Below are 20,983 nucleotides of genomic sequence, written 5' to 3' on the forward strand. Positions count from 1 at the left end.
ACAATATGTGAAAAAGTATTGATGGGCTAACCCTTCCCTCTGCCACAAACTGACCCTGCACATTTGATGGGGGTAAAAAAATATATACTCAAAGTACAATAAATTATTTTGACACAAAATAAGAAATTAAAAAATGATTTATATATTAGATTGATTATACATGAAAAAATATGAAAGAAATGCAGTGTGTTATTTTACAAAGTGATGTCATAGAAGAAGACTCGAGAAGATCTCTAATGAATAAACTTAGAAATCCACAATGAGAATTTCACTTATATTAATTTGGAATTTAGGAGGGGTAGTGTTGTGTAAAAACTCCTGTCAATACAAATCACAGAGATAAAGTGCAGATGAAAATCTGTTGTCATTAGCCGTGTTTTACAGCTGGAGTTTCACAGCTGTGTCATCTGTCATCTGCTCAAAATCATATTTAAAAACCAACTCTCATTTAATTATGGAAAGCTATTAAGTACAAGGCAGATTGCAGATGCTAAATGTTAAAGTGTGTTGGTGGGTCTCCAGCACCTCAAAGAGAACAGTGAAAAGAAAGATAAGCTCACCTCTGCCACTATCAGGGTTTACTCAGTATTCTCCTTCACATTTCCAGGACCTGAGCAGCAGGAAATTCCAATAAAGGAATCATTCAAAGAGGTCCAATTGCAAAGGTAAACACACGTCAGACATTAAAAGGCTCTTCTGAAGTGAAATGAAACTGCATTTTAATGCCGTTCCATCCTCCACCTACATTTCTGCAGCTTATTGCAGAATAAATTGATTAAAGATCAGTGTGAACTTTGTGTGTACTTTATGTCGCCTACTTCTCCAGGCTGGAGGGGACTTCTGCAAATGTCATGCATCGTTATCAACAATACTGATATGATTACCTCCAAATCCTCAAAGCATTTGTTGCTGTTTACAGCCGTGTGTCATCATAATGCTAACAAACCACAAAAATACGGTTGGTTTTATCCCCAGTCCTGGCTTTACTTCATATTCTGCTCTCACAACACAGGCCAATGGAAGGAGTTTATGTCCTACAGCTGTAGCAGTGACTAAGTGGCAAGTAACTTTCAATTCATTAAAAGAGGTCACTAAAACTTATATACTTATATACATGCTTATAATATATACTAATTCATATTTATTCATTCTGCTCTGAAGTTCCTTTACCTGCACCTCACTACTTCATACTGCGATTTCATTTTTCATCCACTGTCATACTAACAATTGATGAAATAACTCAACTGATTTTGTTCGTTTGACGGTTTTCCTTTGCTTGTAGGTTCTCTTGCTTCCTTGTGTTTTTTTAAATCGGATTAGGTGTTTCAATCATTGGTTTGCTGTACAGTTGGTTTGGATGATATGCATTATATTACACAAGTATTATCCATAGATATTTGTAGTTACATAGGATCGGTTATTTGATTTGATTTCAGGTTTTCAAAACGGGTTACGGTCAACATGTGAAAATTAGCCTGTACAACTAATCTGGCATACGAATACAGTATTTTGGCTGTTGATCAACGGTCCCAAAAAAATAAACTATGTATATGTGAAAGGGGCCGTTCATAATGAACCCAACTCTGCGGTTCCCACATGTCTAAACACTATTTTATCATCCTCCAGCTTTTTGTTTTGCTTTTTTATGGCTCTGAACCTGATCTACTGGCAGAGCAGGTAGCCGATTTCTACAAAAATGCTCTGACCAACCCACTGTACACTTCCCTCCAAGTACCAAAAGGCACATGGGTAATAACCAGCTATGATGGAGCTTTTCGCGGTTTAAACACCAGACATTTTCCTCAGCAGATGGTGAGACAAAAACAGAGCAATAAGGAAAACGAGTATTGGATTTACATTTATCGGGAGTGTTGAAAATAGGAAATTGTTGCCAACACATTTAAAACATAAATTTTATAAGCTGATGACAAATCAGCATTTGCAACTTGTTGGGCCCATAAAAATAATTCATCTGAGATTTAAGCGTTACAATTGTAAAACAAAATGTATCCTGCAAGCAAACCTGAGGGCCTGCACCTATAAACTGTGCAGTGGCAATCCAAGTCGTCATTGTACAATGTGGCAACTGTAACATAACTAAAGATGGTTTCATTTTAGACAACACCTGCATAACATGCTTCACACCCCAGTTTGAAGGACAGACAGACTATTTTTCAGTCTCAGGGCACTGGTGTGTAATGATCAAATGTCAAGTCTCATATCTTATCATATCATGTCTGCCCGGCAGGGAGCTGAAACTCCTAATACCATTTAAGCCTGTGTCTTGATGTTCTCTGTCTGCAATTTCCACCAGCGTCTTCCACTACGTTCTCTTGCATTAATTTGACCATACAGCCTCTGTGAGAAGGTAAGTGTACTTTGTGTGTCTGCCTGTATGTGTGAACAAGGGTTTGTGGGTTAGAGTGTTAAACGCAGGTGAGACATTTCCCATTTCCTCCATATATATATGTTATTTTCACGCCCAGCAGATCGAGCCCGGCACTTCAGAGAGATTTACCATTTCGACTGTTTAAAAGTAGAAAAAGGTCAAAGCTGCTAAATATTCAGCGAACATAAAGGAGCTATTTTCACCTGTGTTTTTACTTTCTCAAGCGAATGAATTTAGGTATTTAAGGATATAAGAGAAGTCAGGAATGAGTTCATCGTGCCTTCAGTGAAGTACCTTTCCCACAACACACACACACACACACACACACACACACACACACACACACACACACACACACACACACACACACACACACACACACACACACACACACACACACACACACACACACACACACACACACACACACACACAAACCTGCTCACAATTTATCATTCTTCATCCTCAAATCGATTGGTTTCTGTTTGTATAATGTTGTACTAGAAGAAAAAAAGTGCAAAATATAGGTTTAAATGAGGAAACAGCCCAGCTCCGGCTTTTCCCCAAAACTGAAGGATATAGGTGCACCCTGTAAACTGGCCCAACTAACACAAAAACGAAAATTCTCTGCATCTGAATAACCGTAACAAATGAGTTGCGTTTAGGCACATATGTCGTTGAAACTTTTTTGGACATAGTGGGTTTTTAGTTGAGGTGGCAGAGTCCTAATAAACTCTGATAGAGAGAGGTGTCAAGTCATAATAACATTCTCTCTTCTTTTAGGGCTGCAGAGTGCCACTTAGCCCGGGATGGAGGATGTGAGCACTTGCCTTACCTGCTCGAGTATGCATTTTTAGAGGCTTGGTGGGACTCAACTTTCAACTTAATGCCTGGTATGTTAACTTAGAGTGATACATTATTGTTATCTACGCCAAACTGATCTCTCCTGCCTCCCACACCTCTTATTATCCATTGCATGTATGTGGAATCTTGTTCCCGTGACTCCGGGGCTAATTTCGGGAGATGTATATAAAATTGTCCTTTTGTGCGTTTCATTTTAAACCAGGTTGGATACAATGAGACTCTTCAAGAGATAAGAGGTGTAAGATGTGCGGATATAAAAGATACTTTTCTGGAGTGCCCAGTAAACACAGCACCAGACACAGGAACCATCCACACCTTGGAATAGAAGCTGTGTTTGTAGCTGCCTGAAAGGGCTTTGCACACTGGAGCATTATTATTATTATTATTAACACAATTTTGCTGAGTGATACTGCAGCTTTTTTTTTTTTGGAACTTAGATGGATTTTTTCCAAGGTTTTACTCACTACATGTACACATCTAACCAATCAGAATGCATGATGTTAACAAAGTCATATCTTGAAGCAGAACAGCAGTAGAAGAAGAACACTTTACTCAGTCTGATACAAAGTTCGTCACTTTATTTAATATATCGGTCTTCAGCCATTGCTCACAGTTATGTTTGTCTTTAAAAGGACATGATGTTGCCTGTACTTGAACAGGTGATGTAACTCCTGTGTACATCTGGGTCTGGTAACAAACAAACACGACCCTCGTCAATTTAAACATTCAAGAAAAAACTGTGATCTTGGTTCAAACTGTTGCAGCAGTTCTGATGCAAATGGTGAAATACGTCCTGAAAAGGCTGTGGTTTACTTTATGCTCCTGAACCAGTGACATTTAGTTAAGTTCTCCTTGTTTATTCAATATTGTAGCCATGTATTTCATTTTTTTCTTATTATTAAATAAAAGGAACACCAGTTCATCATTGCTTGATGTAGATTCCATTTTTCTTTTCTTGAGGTGCTGATCCTTATAATTTGCTAAGATCGCACCGTGCTGCATGTAAATTGTCAGCCACATCAAAATGTGCCTCCAAATTATTTGCCATTTTGTGTCGTCTGTTCGCGCCCTGTTGATGTGCAGATGTCTTTGGTCTGGACCAGGATTCAAGCTTTGTAATGGAGGTTGAGTGGTGCAGCAGGTGTCACATGACTTCACAGTGATCAGAGCAGGGAACATAGAGGAGAATCATCACAATGTACTTGACATGTTGTTGCATAGTTGGACCTGACATTTTAAGAGGCAAGGACATATTAGTGAGGAATAACTTCGCCAAATAGGAATTATTCATCATGTCCAAAGAAATAGCAGTATAATACCACCATTATTAAAATTACAGCTAGCAAGTGATTACATACCAATTAATTTGTCCACACTCACACACCAGTCAGCAGCATTCCACTTTTCCACTTCCAGCACTAATCTCTAAAGACAACAACTTTTTAATCCTACACTCAGGGGCTTCAAGCAATTACACGTTTCATCAATATAAACGTATTAAGCTATGCTTTTTGAATGAGGAGACGTTTAAAGACCCCCTCCATTGAAAATAGAGCTTGTTCACGTGTCCATATGATGTCTTTTTTATACCATACCAGATGTAAAGTGAGCAAAATAAGCCGGCAGAGCAACAGCTTAGTATTTCCAGCTTTAAAACGCAGTGTACAATTACAGTCTCCAAAATAAAAGAAGGGGAGAAAAATGACAGCCAGTCACATTGTTTTGAAAAAGTGGAGGCGACATCAGGGTTGACATGAAACATTTTTGTTTGCCGTCTTCAACATATGCGATTTTAGTCAATGCGGGTCAGTGTTAGATCGGCAGGGGGACGAATCATATTGGTGCTTCAAAAGGACACCACACACTAGTCAGTAGCATAAAACGCACATCGACTGCACACCAAACACACATATATATATATATATATATGTATTCACAGTCACAGCAGCAGGCCCATCCTGTCAATTACACAATACCACATGAAGCACCAGTGCATGTCAGTCAGACCAGCAATAACAATATCCAATATAACTGTCCTATAATAAGAGAAAAACACAAACAACTCAAGGAATAACTTCATCAGTGTCAGCCAAGCTACAGAGAATGAATCAAACTTCACTTTGGAGGTTCACTTTAACTGCCTAGGTTTTTCAAAGCTGCTTTTTTTTTTTAATGAGTGAAGTTCAACCAGTCACAATGGTTTAAATATTACAGGAGAAAAATGTCATTACCTTTTCCAGCTATTTGATCCTGAACTGTAGTTGGCGCAGTCGTTTCTTTAGGATAAATGTAGCTCAGATTGTAGCAGGAAGCAGGTTTTAGGGACTCTGTTGTTGAAGTAAGACAGTGAGACGCAGCGGTTTGGCTCTAGAAGAGTGGTGCATGCCAGGCAGGGCCAGTGCGTGTCCTTCCTCTCCACCTGTCTTCTCTCTAGGTGTTAACTGGCTGATTGGCTTACACCTGAGCCGTCCAGTCATAAGTGCTCATTGGATTCTCACCCTGACTGAGCTGACCTATCACCATCCAAGGAAGACTCTCTTCTTATGACTTCTTGTTACCTGAGCTATTAGAGGAACAAAGGAACTCATTAGAAATAAAAGGTTTGTGGGGGGGAGGTTGTACGGTAGTTAACTTTGAGGTACCTTATACATTTTGCCTTAGAAAACACTTTGTAAAAACAGTGCTTCGTTTGGTTGAATTGATTGGGTGAAGTTTCTTTGTAAAGAAGTGAGTCAGGGATTTTTTGTTTCTTTTGATTTTCAGAGTTTGTTTGATAATCTAGGCCCAGTTTTGTTTTCTTGATTTCATTTATTTGGCACGACCATCTTGTACAATCCTCCCACACACTTTGAAAACCTTTGTTTAATTTGTGTCAAGATGTTCACAAACGCTCATGTCACATCTGTTGATTGTTTGTGTTATTGTCTCCAGTTTCCCCAGTGACACACAAAAGGGACGTAACAAACAGGACGTTTCCTGTACAGCAGTGAACACAATACACAGCCTTCTAAACACTATCAAGCAACAAACTGAGCTCATCTGAATTCTGTCACGTTGGCTATTGTAACTCACTCATCTGCTGCTGCCATAACATGCAGGTGCTCTTCACTATCACACTGGAGGGAGATCTAATTCACGCTCACCCAGGTTCCCCACAAGGCTGTCATCCTTCATGTGCAATGTCATTTTTCTGAATATTTTTATATGGATTATGCTTTTAAGAAGTGATGGGGAAAACCTATCACTTTTTAAGTTTATGTGGAAGTGAAAGTTAAGTTGGCCAGGGAAGCTACATTAGGTAGCTGGAGTGGGACTTAAGTTTATCTGTAGTTCGCAACATATCATTCGCTGAGCCAAAGGCTGATGTCAGAATGCATTAGCTTCCTGATCGACGACTTGTAGGCAACCCAGTACATCAATCTTCAGAGCCAGTTTCTAATTCTAACTTCTGCCTGAATTACTCTGATATTTGTGTGTTTGATGGGCAGATGAAGCTGCAGATGATTGGCTGAGGGGTGGGTGGAGATAGACTCCGGTCAATTAGCATTTATATTGATTCAATAATACTAAATAAGGCATCCAAGCCAAACTTAATTACATTTTGTATGGAATGGTAATGTAGATCTCTCCACCATGCACTATATGGCTACCTGTAACTATGTGTCACAACTAGAATGGAACTCAGTTGAGTCAGGGCCCTTTCAATCCGGTCATGCCGCACCACATTGCACACACTTTGTTATCAGTCCCCTGAATTTGCCAATGTCACACTTAGGAAAATAAGGAAAAAATGCCCAGAAATGTTCCATGCAAATATTCAAAGGGAAATAGGGTTAAGAGTATCATGAAACATACACAGCAACAAACAGGTGGATACAAAGATAATGCAGAGGAGGTGTGGTTAGAGGAAAAAGAAGAGGAGGAGGAGGTGAAGAACAGCAGGATGACAGTGACAGATGAGCGCGAGAGCTGACAGAGTGATGGCAGTTTATCAGCATCTGGTCCGCAGGATCACTTCAGCTCCCGGACTCTCTTTCTCATCCGTCACCCTCTCTCTCCCTCCCATATCTCCTGACCCGACTCTCCCTCTCTCACCCGCCTCCCTCCTCTCTGCTGCTCTGACAGTTCTGACAAAGCACCAAGATGTGAAGGCGAGGCTCCTCTCTTTCTTTTTTTCCCTCCATGCTCTCAGATATGCACACAGCGAGAACAGTGTCCACAGAGACACATCCACACACCAATTAAGACACAGAAACACCACCAACAATAGCTGTCGATAACATCAGAGATCATTTAGCCAAAGACTTTATTGCTTTTGCATTAACATATTTAAAATGTCAGCCTCCTTGTGCAAGAGCAGAGGATTTATGCCGACATCCCCCAGCTGATTAAATGTGATGTTTCGGGATAAAATACAGCCTTGGCGAACGGAAGAAGAGAGAGTCAGGGGAGGCCAGGCTCACACTTCATGTGTACGACACCTTAATTGCGTCAATGATTACCCCTCAGCATTACACTTTCCCTGCTCATATTTATAGTTGTGTCCAATTTTCATTATGCTCTTCATTATGGAGCATAAATAACCTGCGTAAATGTGCCGCCGCACCACGACACACCCCATAACATTCCCAAGTGATATCCATCTTGTCCCCCAGTGATCCGGCATTACCTGGCTGAATTATGTCTATTAGCTGCGTGCGGGTCCTCCCACTCCATCAGGAAGGCAGCCCGCAGATGACAGCATTAACTTTTAAGGCTTTACGGCATCTTCTTTACCCAACACATACCATTAATCAACTTAATGGCCACCATGACCCCTTTCATCGTGTTTCATAAAATAAAAATATGAATAAAGCCCATTACAGTCTCTATTGTGAAGAGTCTCGGCGATAAATCAGAGTGGTTCTATTAGAAGGATTGCCTCTTTGACACGTCAGGTTGGTTGCACTAAATCATCTGCACTGTTTGCTTTATTAAAGCTCTTTCTTTGCCCGTTACAATGCTTAAAGGTGGAATCTTTAACTTAACACACGTTCTGGGTCATATTTCAATCCCCTGCTGTCCTTTAGCCGGCGGTTAGTGTGAAGGCTTCAGAGCTAATATTGCTTCCTCGCCTCTGAGTGAGCGCTGCCTCTCTTACTATTGGGTGGCCTCGCTGGCCTCTGACAGATGTTTCTTCTTGTTTACATCTGCTGGTGCGGCATGTGTTGGAACCTGCAGCTTTTGCAAATGTTGAAATACCCAGAATCCTCCGAAAGTGTATTGCTGTCTGCTCTCTTCATGCTGATGATTCTATGTGCGAAACTACAGAATTCGCTGCCAATTGAATAGTCTCAGGTTTGAACAGCCATTAGTGTAAACATGGTGAGTGTGCCAGTCTAGAAAACACCAGCATGCAGATTAAACTATCACATCTGAACTAAAACCATACAGCAACACTAGGTAGTTTCTATACCTTAAAATAACAGCTTCAATATAATTTTAATGTTATACAAACATACAGTACTATTGGGAGAACATGTCTGTCATTGCCACAGCACTCCCTGGACCCCTGTAACTACACTATGCAACTCTAGTCTACCGTGCTGGAATATTATGACCTGCTTTATGGCATACGTCAGACCAACAACCAGAGCCGGAGCTAGCAGCTAGCAGCTAGTTATAGGAGACAACTCGCTATCCATTCTCAGTGTGGACATCATGGTGGAGCCACCGAAGAAAGCAAGGAGGACATTGTCAGAAGAAACGAAAAAAGAAGAGAAAAGAAAGTGACAAGGTAAGAAACCGAAAAAGCAACAATATCTGAGCATATTTTGCTGGCGAGAGCTAAAAGAGTCTAAAGGATGCATCATGCAGGACAGATGCCGACCTGGCGTTGTTACAAAGATCACAACTTGTACTTACATCAGTAAGTTATGCATTCCACCTGTAGTGGGAGCCTGAGTATAGTCAAGAGCAAATCTTGCATTGTGTTGCTTTAGAGCTGCTCTAATAACTAACAATGGATCGAATTCAACATACAAATCTGCCATTTTGGTCCGACATCACAATCATGGTTGGAAGGTCTTGCCACACTGCTGTGATCCATGGTGCGAGTTTGCAATGATTTCTGAAGTATCTATATGCATCGTGGACACGTTCATTTACCCTGGAAGTAAAATAGACTGGATGTAACGAGCATAGCAATGAAATCGGTCATCCTCAGAAATGATCAGGTTGGGTCAGTAGCTTTCCCAAAAACTTCCAAATTTTCACTAGTAACCTGGATCCCAGCAGTACAACATTATCCTTGTGATACCAGCATTTTAACTTTTCACCCGGAGCCAGCTTGGAGTTGAACCACTGCTCCTTCACGGCAAAAGGGGCGAGTTAAAGGGGTAGTCTCAAAAAGTGGAAAATGAGTGAATTTAAATTTTTCGGTGAACCATCCCTTTAAGGTGGTTCAGGCATCATTCAGGATGACTCCTGAGCGCCTTGCTTGGAAGGATTATCCTGCACGTCAAACTGGGAGGAGACCCAAAAGGCTACACAGCCAAGAGTCTATACATATCGTTACATATCCCATCTGGCCTGGGAACACTTCGCCATCCCACAGGAGGAGCTGGACAGTGTGGCTTGGGAGAGGGATGTCTGGAACCAGCCAGCTGCCTGCACAACCGGATCTCACATATTAGGACGGATGGATGGGCCGTGAGCGTGACGTCAGAGGAAAGTGGACGTCGTGCGAATATGGTTAATTCATACACGTGAAGCGGCAAACATGTCAGTCATATTGACAAAGAGTTTTCCTCTGACTCTGCAGTTCTTGTTAGCCGTTAAAGTTTATTAGCATCCTGTAACTTGTTTCAGTCTTATAGGTCTTGTCTAGCAACATTTCAGCTGCAGCCGGCAGCATTTCACCTTGTCTCCAAGAAAAAAGCTCTGATAGACCATCTGTACACCACCTGCTCACCTTGGCACCTAGCTCGTGAATAGAGACAGTAAATGTTGGACAACTTCAAATGATCATTAATGTTGCTTCATTTGTATGAGGTTGATTGTTCCCAAACATGTGCACTATAAGAAACTAAGAAAGAAAGAAAAAAAGAAATTAGCCACCTCAACATTTAGTTATTATATTTGCAGATGGAATAAAGAATAAGACTCAGATTCTGCATCCAAGAAGAGTGAAATCCAAAGGCAACCAATCTGAGCCAGGGCAAAGGCCAAATGCATAGTGTGTGTGTGGGTGTATATGTGTGTGTGTGTGTGTGTGTGTGTGTGTGTGTGTGTGTATAATGGTAATATTGTGTGGATGAGAAGCTCAGGACCACATGCTGTTGAATTATGGAGCAAGCCTTAGCTGGAAAGCATTACGTATTCTTGAGCAGTTTCCCCCCCAAAAAGAAAAACTCAGTCCTCTGTTTTCACCTCTCTCCATTCCCACCCTGCCTTCTGTTCCTTGAAATTCTTCTCTGTGGCGACTCAGAAGGAAGTTCTCTGCTTTTAGTTCAAAGAATGATCTTCTCTCTTTTCCCTCCAACTGCATGGGGGGGGATCTACTTCCATTAAAGGGTAACAACTTTGATTTCACCATCAACCTGACTGAGCGTCACATATAATTTGTTGTGTGGGCAATACAAACCAGTTTGTGCTGTAGGACACAGTAATGATAAATGGATTTATGCCTAACAAAAAAACACTATCACCGGCTGTGGTACAAAGGCCTTTCAGTAAACTCTCAAATTGAGGATCTGACACTGCCCTTGAATTGTTTAGGCTCAACCGGGACGGGTGGAGGAATTAATTTCAGATATTACCAAACAGCGGGGTACACAGCTCCCCAGGCGCCGCAGACAAAATCTTTCATCCCTGTTAAAAAAAAATTGAATGGGGATTTAAGGAGAACACAGATAATTCAATCTTTATCTGTGGCAAGTCACAATGAAATGTTAAGTTTTCATGGGATCCTCTTAGCTCAAGGGAGGACTGTGGAATGAAAGGACGACACATCTGAAGCATCCCCCTTCTGCTCTCGAGCAAAGGAGTGAAACAAACGCGCGCGCGCGCACGCACGCACACACACACGCACACACACACACACATTCTCCCACAGACGCACGCACAAAAACATGAAAGGTTCTCATCAACATATCAAAGCTGTACGACCTGCTGTTCAACATGCTATACGCGAACCCTGCGGAAGCCAACAGGGCAATGTACAGCCCTCCTCTGCAACAACACAACACTTATATATATCGCACTGACAGCTCCTGCAGATACCAGACAGTTACAGATCGAGATAACTCTCAGGTGTCAGGTGTACATGCGCCTACACGCCAACACGGGCATGCTTGGCATTCCACTCCTCAACCGCAGCACCTCTCCCTCCCTCAGTCCCTCCCTCACTCCCATTCACACCCGCACAACGTACGAGAGAAAGTTTTGCAGGAAGATAGAGCAGGGGGAAGGACTGCGATGAAGAACCTGGGCTTCGCAGCATCAAGCCGAACTCCCCGAGATACCCAACAGCAGCATATAGATACAGCTCCAGAAAAGCTCCACTGTAGCATTACAGTTGTCAACATGCATCCAATCCACTAGTTTGGAGAGCCTTACACCGAGTCAATATGCAATTTGAGGCAGGTTGGCAGAGAACATTGGATTGATTGATTCTGACCTTTCCCTGACAGTACCTGCTCCACATTCTCAACGAAATAATGAAAAGTGTTGAAATCCCTCCATCTTTAGCTTTTGCCTCTTTTCTTCTCCCAAATAAGCGCCTCTTGTTAATCCCACTCATACGTCTGGCTGCAGGTCTGCTTTCTCTACTTTATCTCTAAGAGCAGGGGGAGAGAGAGACTCAGGGGGATGATACCAGCTATATTGATTTGTGCAAACACGTGCACACGCACACACAAATACACACAAACACACTTGAGGCATTGGTTAAAGCAGGTGGCCTCTGCACAACTTAAGGCTATAATCCTCCAGATTTAACTCTTTCTATCCTATAACACAACTACAAGGCGAAAAAATGAAAAATCGTACATAGGCATACAGTAAGGTAATGACCATTGAGAAATATTCTAACACATAACACTACTATAGTATAATAATATTTTGAACTTCTATTTCAGCCATGCTAGCAATTAGGTCATTGGCTTTCTTTGGGGGGCTTTCTTGTTCCACCACTTTGGTCCAAAAGAAGTATCTCAACATCTTCTTTCTGGATTTCCATTAAATTTAGTAGGAATGTAAATATAATGACTTTGTCGATCCCCTGACACCATGAGGTTGACTTTTGTAATTTTTAGTAAAATGATTCAACAACCATTGGATGAATTGCCATGAAATTTGCTCCAGACATTCATGCTCCATATTGGATGAACTGGTAGTGACTGGCATAACCTTTAAGATACCTTTTATTCTAGTGCTATCATCTGGTCAACACTTTATTTTCCTTTACCATTTGTGTACTCTCTGCCATGTTAAAACGTTTACGTCCTCTCTATCCTGCTGCTTCTAAAATGGGGAAATGGTGTTTGTCAAAGGCAGCTAAAAACTGAAATATCAATGAACAAAACTATTTTAAATGGTTAAAAATACTACAACAGTCAACATACAGTTGAGAAAGGATCTGTTTTATTTAAGTTATTTTCACATTATGACACATTTCGAATGAGATTTCCTCATCTCCGGAGTTTTCACGCTGGCTCTCTGTGCCCATGTCCATGCAGCCTCTCACGGCCACCGACATCATACTCGAGATTGATGCAATCATAAAACTGATTTCCAACTCTGTCAACTTCAACAAACCAACGCCTGTGTCACGTCAGTCCCAAGTCAAAGCGAATCAACACCCTCTTTCAGTGAGAAATGTAAAAGATCAGGTACATTTCGAGCTGCTACTTCTGCTCATTGGTGCATAGAAAGGTTATAATACCCAGTTGGGGAGGTCACGCTCTGAAGAGACACAACATCCTGCTCCCTTCTGATGTGGCGTGAAAAAAAGAATTCCCCGCAGAGAGAAAGCGAGGCTATTTCTTATCAATCCGTCAAACTAAAGGACTCCTCGCGCAAACTAGAAAATGCCAATTCTAAATAAAAGTCTCTTGTCTCGCGCTGAGCGCCACTTGCCAGCTTGCCAGCGGTCACATGAGGGTTTGGATAGAAATCTATTTTCTGGCCGGAAAATCAAACTGGCCATCATTCTGTCCTGCCTCACCTCTCTCTTGGGGACGTGTCACATTTATAACATGTAGTCATTTTCTCAGCTGTCAGACCCTGGTCTTGCCGAGCTCTGTTTCCCAGCCCGTCCTGTCAACCTCTAATTCTAATCTGCTCAAATGTCCCTTTCTCTCTGTGTGTGTGTGTGTGTGTGTATGTGTGTGATGAATGGAGTATGTTTTTTTTAAATGTCTTTGGAATGAATAGGAGATATCTTTCCTTTTATACATTATTTTTTTTGTGTGTGTGTGTGTGTGTGTGTGTGTTCTGCAAGGGTCCAGACAGAGAGGTGGCGTAGCAAAGTAGGTCATGACAGAGGTTAGTACTGCATTAGTGCCCGTTAGTGACAGGACAGGAGGGTGCAGTCACCAGGGCAGCCCTCTCCCTCTCAATCACAGCCTCACACACGTACACACACACACGAGGGTTTTGTGAAACTCGTGGCGTTCTGTCAGGGATCTGAGCCAGCAGGCCGTGACACACATAGAGGTCAGTGTCTGGAACAGGCGGACGTGTCCAGTCTGTCTCTTGCATGTAGGCGCAGACATGCAAGAGACAATGCTTGCAATATGACAGGGACACTTGACCTGCCAGAGTCTAAACTGTTTGCCCTTGCTAAAGATACGGAAGCTCCCAACTTCTTTTTTTTTTGACTCTGTATTTCTTTTCCCGATGTTCTCTCTTTTCAGCCCGAAGTGGCTTTATATCTTTTTATATACTTTTTTAAAGGCGTTCACTCAATATTCAAAGATTTGCTCCAGCTCAGCACGAATGAGTCTTTTCGGAGCCCTTGTATCAGGATCCAGTTCTCAGCCTTGACTCATGGAAATCTGTTTCATCGCGTCTGCTTTCTTACGGTTCAAACTCTCACATAAAAACATAATGATCCAAGCTGTTCCTGTTGTCTGCCGCGTCAGTCAAAGATTATTTTTTTCCTGAATGTTCTAAGTCTCTCCGGCTTCCATCCTAAGAAAGTCTGGGATAATTATGGGAGTGAAAAGACTCACTATCACAGCAGATTAACAACATCTCACTCGGCTGAACTCTGCACTCCCTTTTATCTCCTCAAACGCAGTAGAAGAGAAGACGAGTTACGCAACTCCCACCTTGGGGACCCAGCCGACTTTCCACCCGACTTCTGTCTGTCTCTGCATGTCTAGGGCGCCTGCGAGTCCTCTGCTATTTGATGTGCGTGTTTGAAGCAGCCATGCAAGTGGGGCAAAGAGGATGTTGTTCACAGCTCTTGCCGCTTTGCTCCGCTCCCTCGAGGAACAAGTTTCAAAGCATGGCAAAGTTGGACCTTTCCTGGTTCTACATTTAACACCTTCTCAAACCGGAGTGCCACTGTGCTGGGTAGCTTTCTTCCCACCTTCCTCTTTTATCCTATTTCCAAGGACCGTCCTTTCATTAACAGACCTGCCCTCACACAATTCATTCAGCTAGACTGTGTCCTTAAAAAGAAAATATCGTCTGCTGCCAGATTTATTTCCGCAGTGTCTAAAAGCTCCTTTAATGCACATGGATGCTAACTCTTTGTTTTACTGATTACATGTTATGTTTTCTACGCATTTGTTTGTTTGTTTGTTTGTTTGTGGGCAAGATTACACAAAAGAAACTGAACAGATTTCCACGGTTGGCTCGTCAGCAGGATTATGAACAAACTACTAAATGGATTTCCACTAAACTGGGACACGGGTCAGGAAAGAACCCATTAAACTTTGGTGCGGATCTGGATCAGGGGGCAGATTGAAAATGAAATTTTCAGTCATAGATCTTGATGATAAAAAGCAAACATGTTTAGGGAACTGATATTTAAGCGTGAGTGTAATTTGGTGAGTTTAAATTTGGTTTCATAAGGCATTGAGGCATGCGCTCTCTTAGTGCCATTCTTTAAAAAAATATTTAATCATGTCAGCATGATGAAACTTTATACAATACATCAAACATAAAATTCTATATGCATCAAAAACACTAATTTGTTTTTACTATACTCATTAGCTTGAGGGAAATTTAAATGAACAACAAGTTGAACTTTGAGTTGATTACTCTCTGACAGATCGGGGTAAAATCTTCACAAGAACATTCCTTGCTCTGGATTACTGGCTTCATTGTGTCTCAAATGACTACAACTCACACGTTTACTGAGAAACCACAAACTGAATCAGTAGTCAGAGGAAACTAAAGCGGAATTCTGTACAACTACTAATACTGTAAGAAGGCATTTATACCTTGGGCAAAATCTGGAAAAGAAAAGTCAAATGTGTGGCTTTTCTATGGATTAAAATAGCGCTGGGCATTAAACCAATATCAATAATTACAGCTATATAATTTTTAGCAATAGCAATATGACAAAGGTTCAATATATATGTCAATTTTTTGCTCATAAAGAAGAGTTTAAAACCACAACCTTCACTCTGGAGCTAAAATCAGTCTTTAAAATAAATAATGTGAAATTTATCATGACAATTATCGATATCCACTGATATGATTTTTCTTATCTTGATATAATATTTTGCCATATTGTCTAACCCTATTTGTAACAATATTTCAAGCAAGGGAAAGGTGTTCAACCCTGTCAAATCTCTCGTCAACAGTCGAACTATATCAGGAAATAACAGGTGTCTCTGGAAAACATCGATCTGACAGCTGAAGCTGCTCTGTTACTTCTCTTTCATTACATATTTTATTTCATTTATTCTCAATTTATGTTTTGTAAATTTGTAAAAGCTTTTTTGTATTGCGTTTCATTGATTTTACAATTTCTTTTTTACTTTTGATTTGCCTTGTTATTGAAATGTCCCTTTTCTTTAGAATATCATTCATGCTTTTATTTATCATTTCCACAAGGAGGCTTTGCTCTGTCTGTTGAATGAATACAATCAGATTTGTACATATGCTACATACGTGTCATTATCCTGTATACTGATACTGATGTGAGCTTACATTTTCTCCAATGCAACATTTGAGATGACTTGATGGCTGCTGTTTGATATTTCATATCTGTTCATACTGCATTTTCATATCTGTAATGTTTAGATAGGACTCCATATTCCTCTCAGCAAGGGGTCAGAATGCAAGCTTATTGCATTTTCCTCTTTCAAACGGTGTGTAACTTCACAGCACTGGACCAAACAGAGCAGAAATTAGATTGTAAAACATTCCTCTCATGAATAGCTTGTTGGCATTTATTTCAAAGAGCATTTTTCATTAGTGGGACATTTTTTTGTTGTTACTGTAGTTCCAAATATATGGAACGGACACAACAAGCAACATAAAGCAGATGGAGCTGCATATGAAACCAAGATATTGCACGCTTTGATTTAAAGCACTATATACATATCAAAAGGTGCACATAGCCTTTCCAGTAATAGGAAGGGAAAAGATAAAGCAGGATGTAAATACAAATCTACATATATGATATGTGGGGGACATAAGAAAAGTTAATGTAACATGATGCGAGAGCTTCAGGAGTTAATAGGATGTGACAGCTCTGCCAATCTGAGGAAATTTTGTATTGTTTTGTAATTTTTGACCGCTGGATCGTATCCAAGGTGAAAATGTAAAGTCTGAAATTCAATGTTGCATATGACGGCAAAAAGGAGGACGTGAAACATTTTAAGACATCACTTTATTCCTGCTTCTGGGACAGTTTAGCTGATAGCTTGTGTACATGCACCTTTATTTCCTGCAGCTTAAATTCTGAGAACAAAGTCTGGAGAGTAATTGAATTTAAAGCTCCATGTTCATTTAGGAAAATGGGTTTATTCCCCCCCCCCAAAGTTGCAAGTTATGGTTGTATAACCATAACGATGCAGCCAGTGCAAATTGGAAATCAGTAAAAAAATATCGGAAAAACTATGAAGTTTTACTGGATCCACTAAAAGTTAAATGAAACCCCAGAGACAAAGAGGTGGTAACACGCAGCTGTGCAGCATCTTCAGACTTTGACAACTGAGTCATCAGTGGATATAAAATTATAGTGTGTCACCTCTCATCTAAATTTGTCCCACCCTCATTACAGAAGGACATCTGCTGCTGCTCATGATGTGCAAGTCAAAACCTATGTAATAAAACACAGCTTTCAGAGAAGACCAAACTTCTCTAAGAAAAATTATTATTGATTTGCTTACAACACTACTGACTCATCACATATTATTTTAGTTTAAAGTGAATAATAATGCTATAGTGAAAACAGCCTTATTTCAGGGCAACACAGCTGATTTGATCACATGACAATTCAATTTGAGAACATAACTGACATATAACCACATGATGACCAACACATAACACTTTTTGTAGTTTCTTTACACTGTACTAATGGCCTTTCACTCAATAATTAAAAAATAAATATCATATCCATTTTAAAGTGCATGATTTATTATAGTATTTTGTAAACCGGCTTTTTTCTCTCATGTGTAGAGGTGAAGGGATAGACAGACAGGCTAATGTTTTAATGAGCATTACTCGTGCACAAAGCTCAATCTTAAACAGACCACTAGTGGTCACTAATAAGCCGCTAATCTACGCTATGTGATCAGTAGGTGGCATATGGTGTTTGTCGGTCAGCCTGTCATCGGTGACAGTCAGGACACCAACAGCAGGGGGTTGAAATGGGTATCACTCTGGGTGCCTTCTCAACTTTATCCCAACTCTGCAGTTGGTATGCACTCGGTTAACTGACTTAGTGCCACTCACGAGCAGATCAGCGTGCTCACGGGTCAGTGTGTTACTGAGAGGACCATGGCTTTTTCCGCTGAGACCAACAAAGGCCAGGTGGACGTGGGGAGTTATAAAGGGGAAAGGTGGCCAAGTGGAGATGTTCTCTGTACCGGTGTAGTCCTGTAGGCCCTTTTCATTAGTGGCTACAAGCTGCTCTGCTGCACCAAGGCCTCTAACCCAGGTAAGCAAGTTTCTCTCCTTTGCCTCGAGATTTCTACTTTTTTTAATTTATGTACAATAACCCGGGTGAAAGTAAAGAGTAGCACAAGTGGGGTTCTTTAATTCAACCAATCGACTGTGCCAAGAAGCCGGGAATGCGCCCAAGAGGGATAGAGGAGTGGCGGGCCAGATAGAGCGCTCTGCCAATGTTGTAATGCCTGGCACAGGTATATTGTTAAAGACACTGTTAAAATGATTCATTTTCAATCCAATAATCTGCAGAACACTATAAGATGTCCACTAAAGGTCTATATAGCTTCTAAATGACTGCTACATATATTTGTCCCCTTGAAACAAGGGCTGAACTTCAAATCCAGCAGAATGTCCATCAGACACAGGATTTCACTAATAACAATACTCAAATCTTGGACAGATCATTCCCACTTTAGAGCGCTAACTGCTAAGCTGGACAGCGAGCTGGGGACTGTCCTTAAAAATAAGGTCAGCAGGAGATAGAAGTGAAGCAGAAGTAGAAGTAGTCCATGTGAAGTAGCATGAAATATAACCTGGGATGGTTGATCCTAAAATGCTGTTTGTAGATATGAAGCTATAAGAGCCCGGCATCATAGATAACAGACTTTTTGGGGGTCGGCCGAACAATGAAGAAGTATAATTACCACATCGTCCCATTGAAGCCTGGCTTGATGAACACATATAGGTCAAGGAGCATTTCAGAACTCATCCCTGTTCTTATTAGTACTTTCTTTTTTACCTGCTCAGACTCGCACAGCTTCACAAGATTTAGAGTTCGAGTCAGATACCATCCAGTGACTTTTCTACAGACCTTGTTTCACCGCAGTTTTTCATCCTGGCCTTTGATTTCCAATGAAAGAATAAATTATTCAGTTTTCAGCTCACTTCAAAGCCCTTATTTTGAGTTGGGGAATTGCTGCGTGCCGTCAGTGTTGTCTTTGTGCTATTATACTCTCAAGGCCTGGAGCTATGTGGTGGAATATCATAGCGAACACCGTCAAACGTCTATATCCAGAAATATAGGGGTCTTGTTATGCTTGAGTGTCATCAAGAAAGATCGGATCAAATTTAAACATCACTTCACCCCTCAACCAGCAGGCCCCGAGGAAATCACTATTAATAGATGGATTCGGCACAACTCTGGTCTTTGAAACAAATATAAATATTTATATAAATAAGTGCCATTTCATGTGTGAACTTTCCTTATTTGTGCTCTGCCCTATAGGTCTCTGTCCTATGGCCAGGGTACCATGTGCGGTGTCCTTGATGCTGCTGCTTGTGCTCTACTCCCACGGGGTGTCACCAGCCCCCGCCCAGCACCTGTGTGGCTCCCACCTGGTGGACGCCCTCTACTTTGTGTGTGGGGAACGGGGGTTTTTCTTCAGTCCAAACCGACTCTACAAGCGGGATCTGGAACATCTGCTCGGTAAGCTTGTGTTAACTCTGGGAACAGTGGTGACTCTTTTTGTTTGACTTTTGAGAAAGAAGTTGTAATTGTCCCCTTGATGGTTGAAGTTTAGAAAAGAACAGCACGACATTCCCCCCCCGAGACTTCAGGCTGGCTTTGTGTCTTCGCGGTCTCTGTGCACCATGTTCAAAGTTCAGTCTCTCCGTCTAATAAGAACGCCAATTTGGATGCTAGCTGGAGGAAAATGTAGAGGGACAGGATGCTGGAAACTTTACTGAACTAAAACTATGTATTTGTACAGACCATCATTAGTGTGCAAAGCCTCACTGCGGCCTCTTTTGAATTCAGTGGTAAAGCCAGACTTGTGGTTTCTCATTGTTGCTTTCAACGTCTATGATGTGACAAATCCAATAAACACAAATCTTGTGAAATCCCCAGTGAAAGTTATTCCCAAAATGCATTATTTGGATCTTGTGCCTCAAACACTCCTTTGATGTTTTGAAGTTAACTTCCAAGGTGTAAGTTATGACATGTCTCTGTTGGAGCTCCGTCATATCTCCTCTTGAAATGGATACCAACAAGACTAAACGGATTGTGGAGATCAGATGACATAGTCATTAAGTCTCCATTAAAGCGTGAACAGTCTGAATGGTAGTTTGAGGAATCGGAGGGGTTTGTGAAGCAGCAGCACGATTTAACACACAGCTAACTGCAAACTTTCTCCACTTCAAAGGGTTCCTGTCAAAAAGAGCCAGACAAGAGCACCAGCCGCGGAGGACTCTGTCTGGTCGCATTGAGCCCAAGGTGAAGAGAGGCATCGTGGAGCAATGCTGCCATAAGCCATGCAGCATTCACCACCTTGAAGGCTACTGCAACTGACTCGCCACTCCACGATGAGCAACATTCATAGCTTGTAAAAAAAAAAGAAAAAAGTCCTGAAGTCAATTTCTGGCCCAATACTTGCTGGCTATGTCTTATCAAATGAAGGAAATAAAGCTTCATGACCCATAACCCAAGGCTCTTCTTTGCAAAGATGTGAATTGTGGGCTTGTAGCTGGTATATAGAGTGGGTGATAGATGGGCTGTCATAGCCCTCTGTTGTGCCACAACCTGCGGCTGCAGTCCTAGAGTGCACTCTACTGGCCGAGGACGGACATGGCCAAGAAGACCCAAGCAACCAAGGCTTTGTACACCATTTTTTT

General features: G+C 41.3%; 1 protein-coding gene across 1 annotated transcript; it reads left to right on the forward strand.

The window, feature by feature from the left end:
• The first annotated feature begins 18,028 nt into the window (after window positions 1–18,028).
• Window positions 18,029–20,953, forward strand: LOC118112388 (insulin). The gene is made up of 3 exons (XM_035161660.2): window positions 18,029–18,362; window positions 19,599–19,799; window positions 20,515–20,953. Exons 2-3 carry the CDS (start codon window positions 19,610–19,612, stop codon window positions 20,658–20,660), a joined length of 336 nt encoding a protein of 111 aa, XP_035017551.1. The 5' UTR covers window positions 18,029–18,362; window positions 19,599–19,609; the 3' UTR covers window positions 20,661–20,953.
• Window positions 20,954–20,983: the final 30 nt, after the last annotated feature.

The sequence above is a fragment of the Hippoglossus stenolepis genome, chromosome 7, assembly GCF_022539355.2.
Source record: "Hippoglossus stenolepis isolate QCI-W04-F060 chromosome 7, HSTE1.2, whole genome shotgun sequence".
In the NCBI taxonomy this organism is placed as follows: domain Eukaryota; kingdom Metazoa; phylum Chordata; class Actinopteri; order Pleuronectiformes; family Pleuronectidae; genus Hippoglossus; species Hippoglossus stenolepis.

Excerpts from the sequence above, each read along its gene's own strand:
- LOC118112388 (XM_035161660.2), top strand. The coding sequence starts at position 19,610 with ATGGCCAGGGTACCATGTGCGGTGTCCTTGATGCTGCTGCTTGTGCTC. Across the intron at positions 19,800-20,514 it reads GGATCTGGAACATCTGCTCG|GGTTCCTGTCAAAAAGAGCC; the intron begins GTAAGCTTGTGT and ends TCCACTTCAAAG.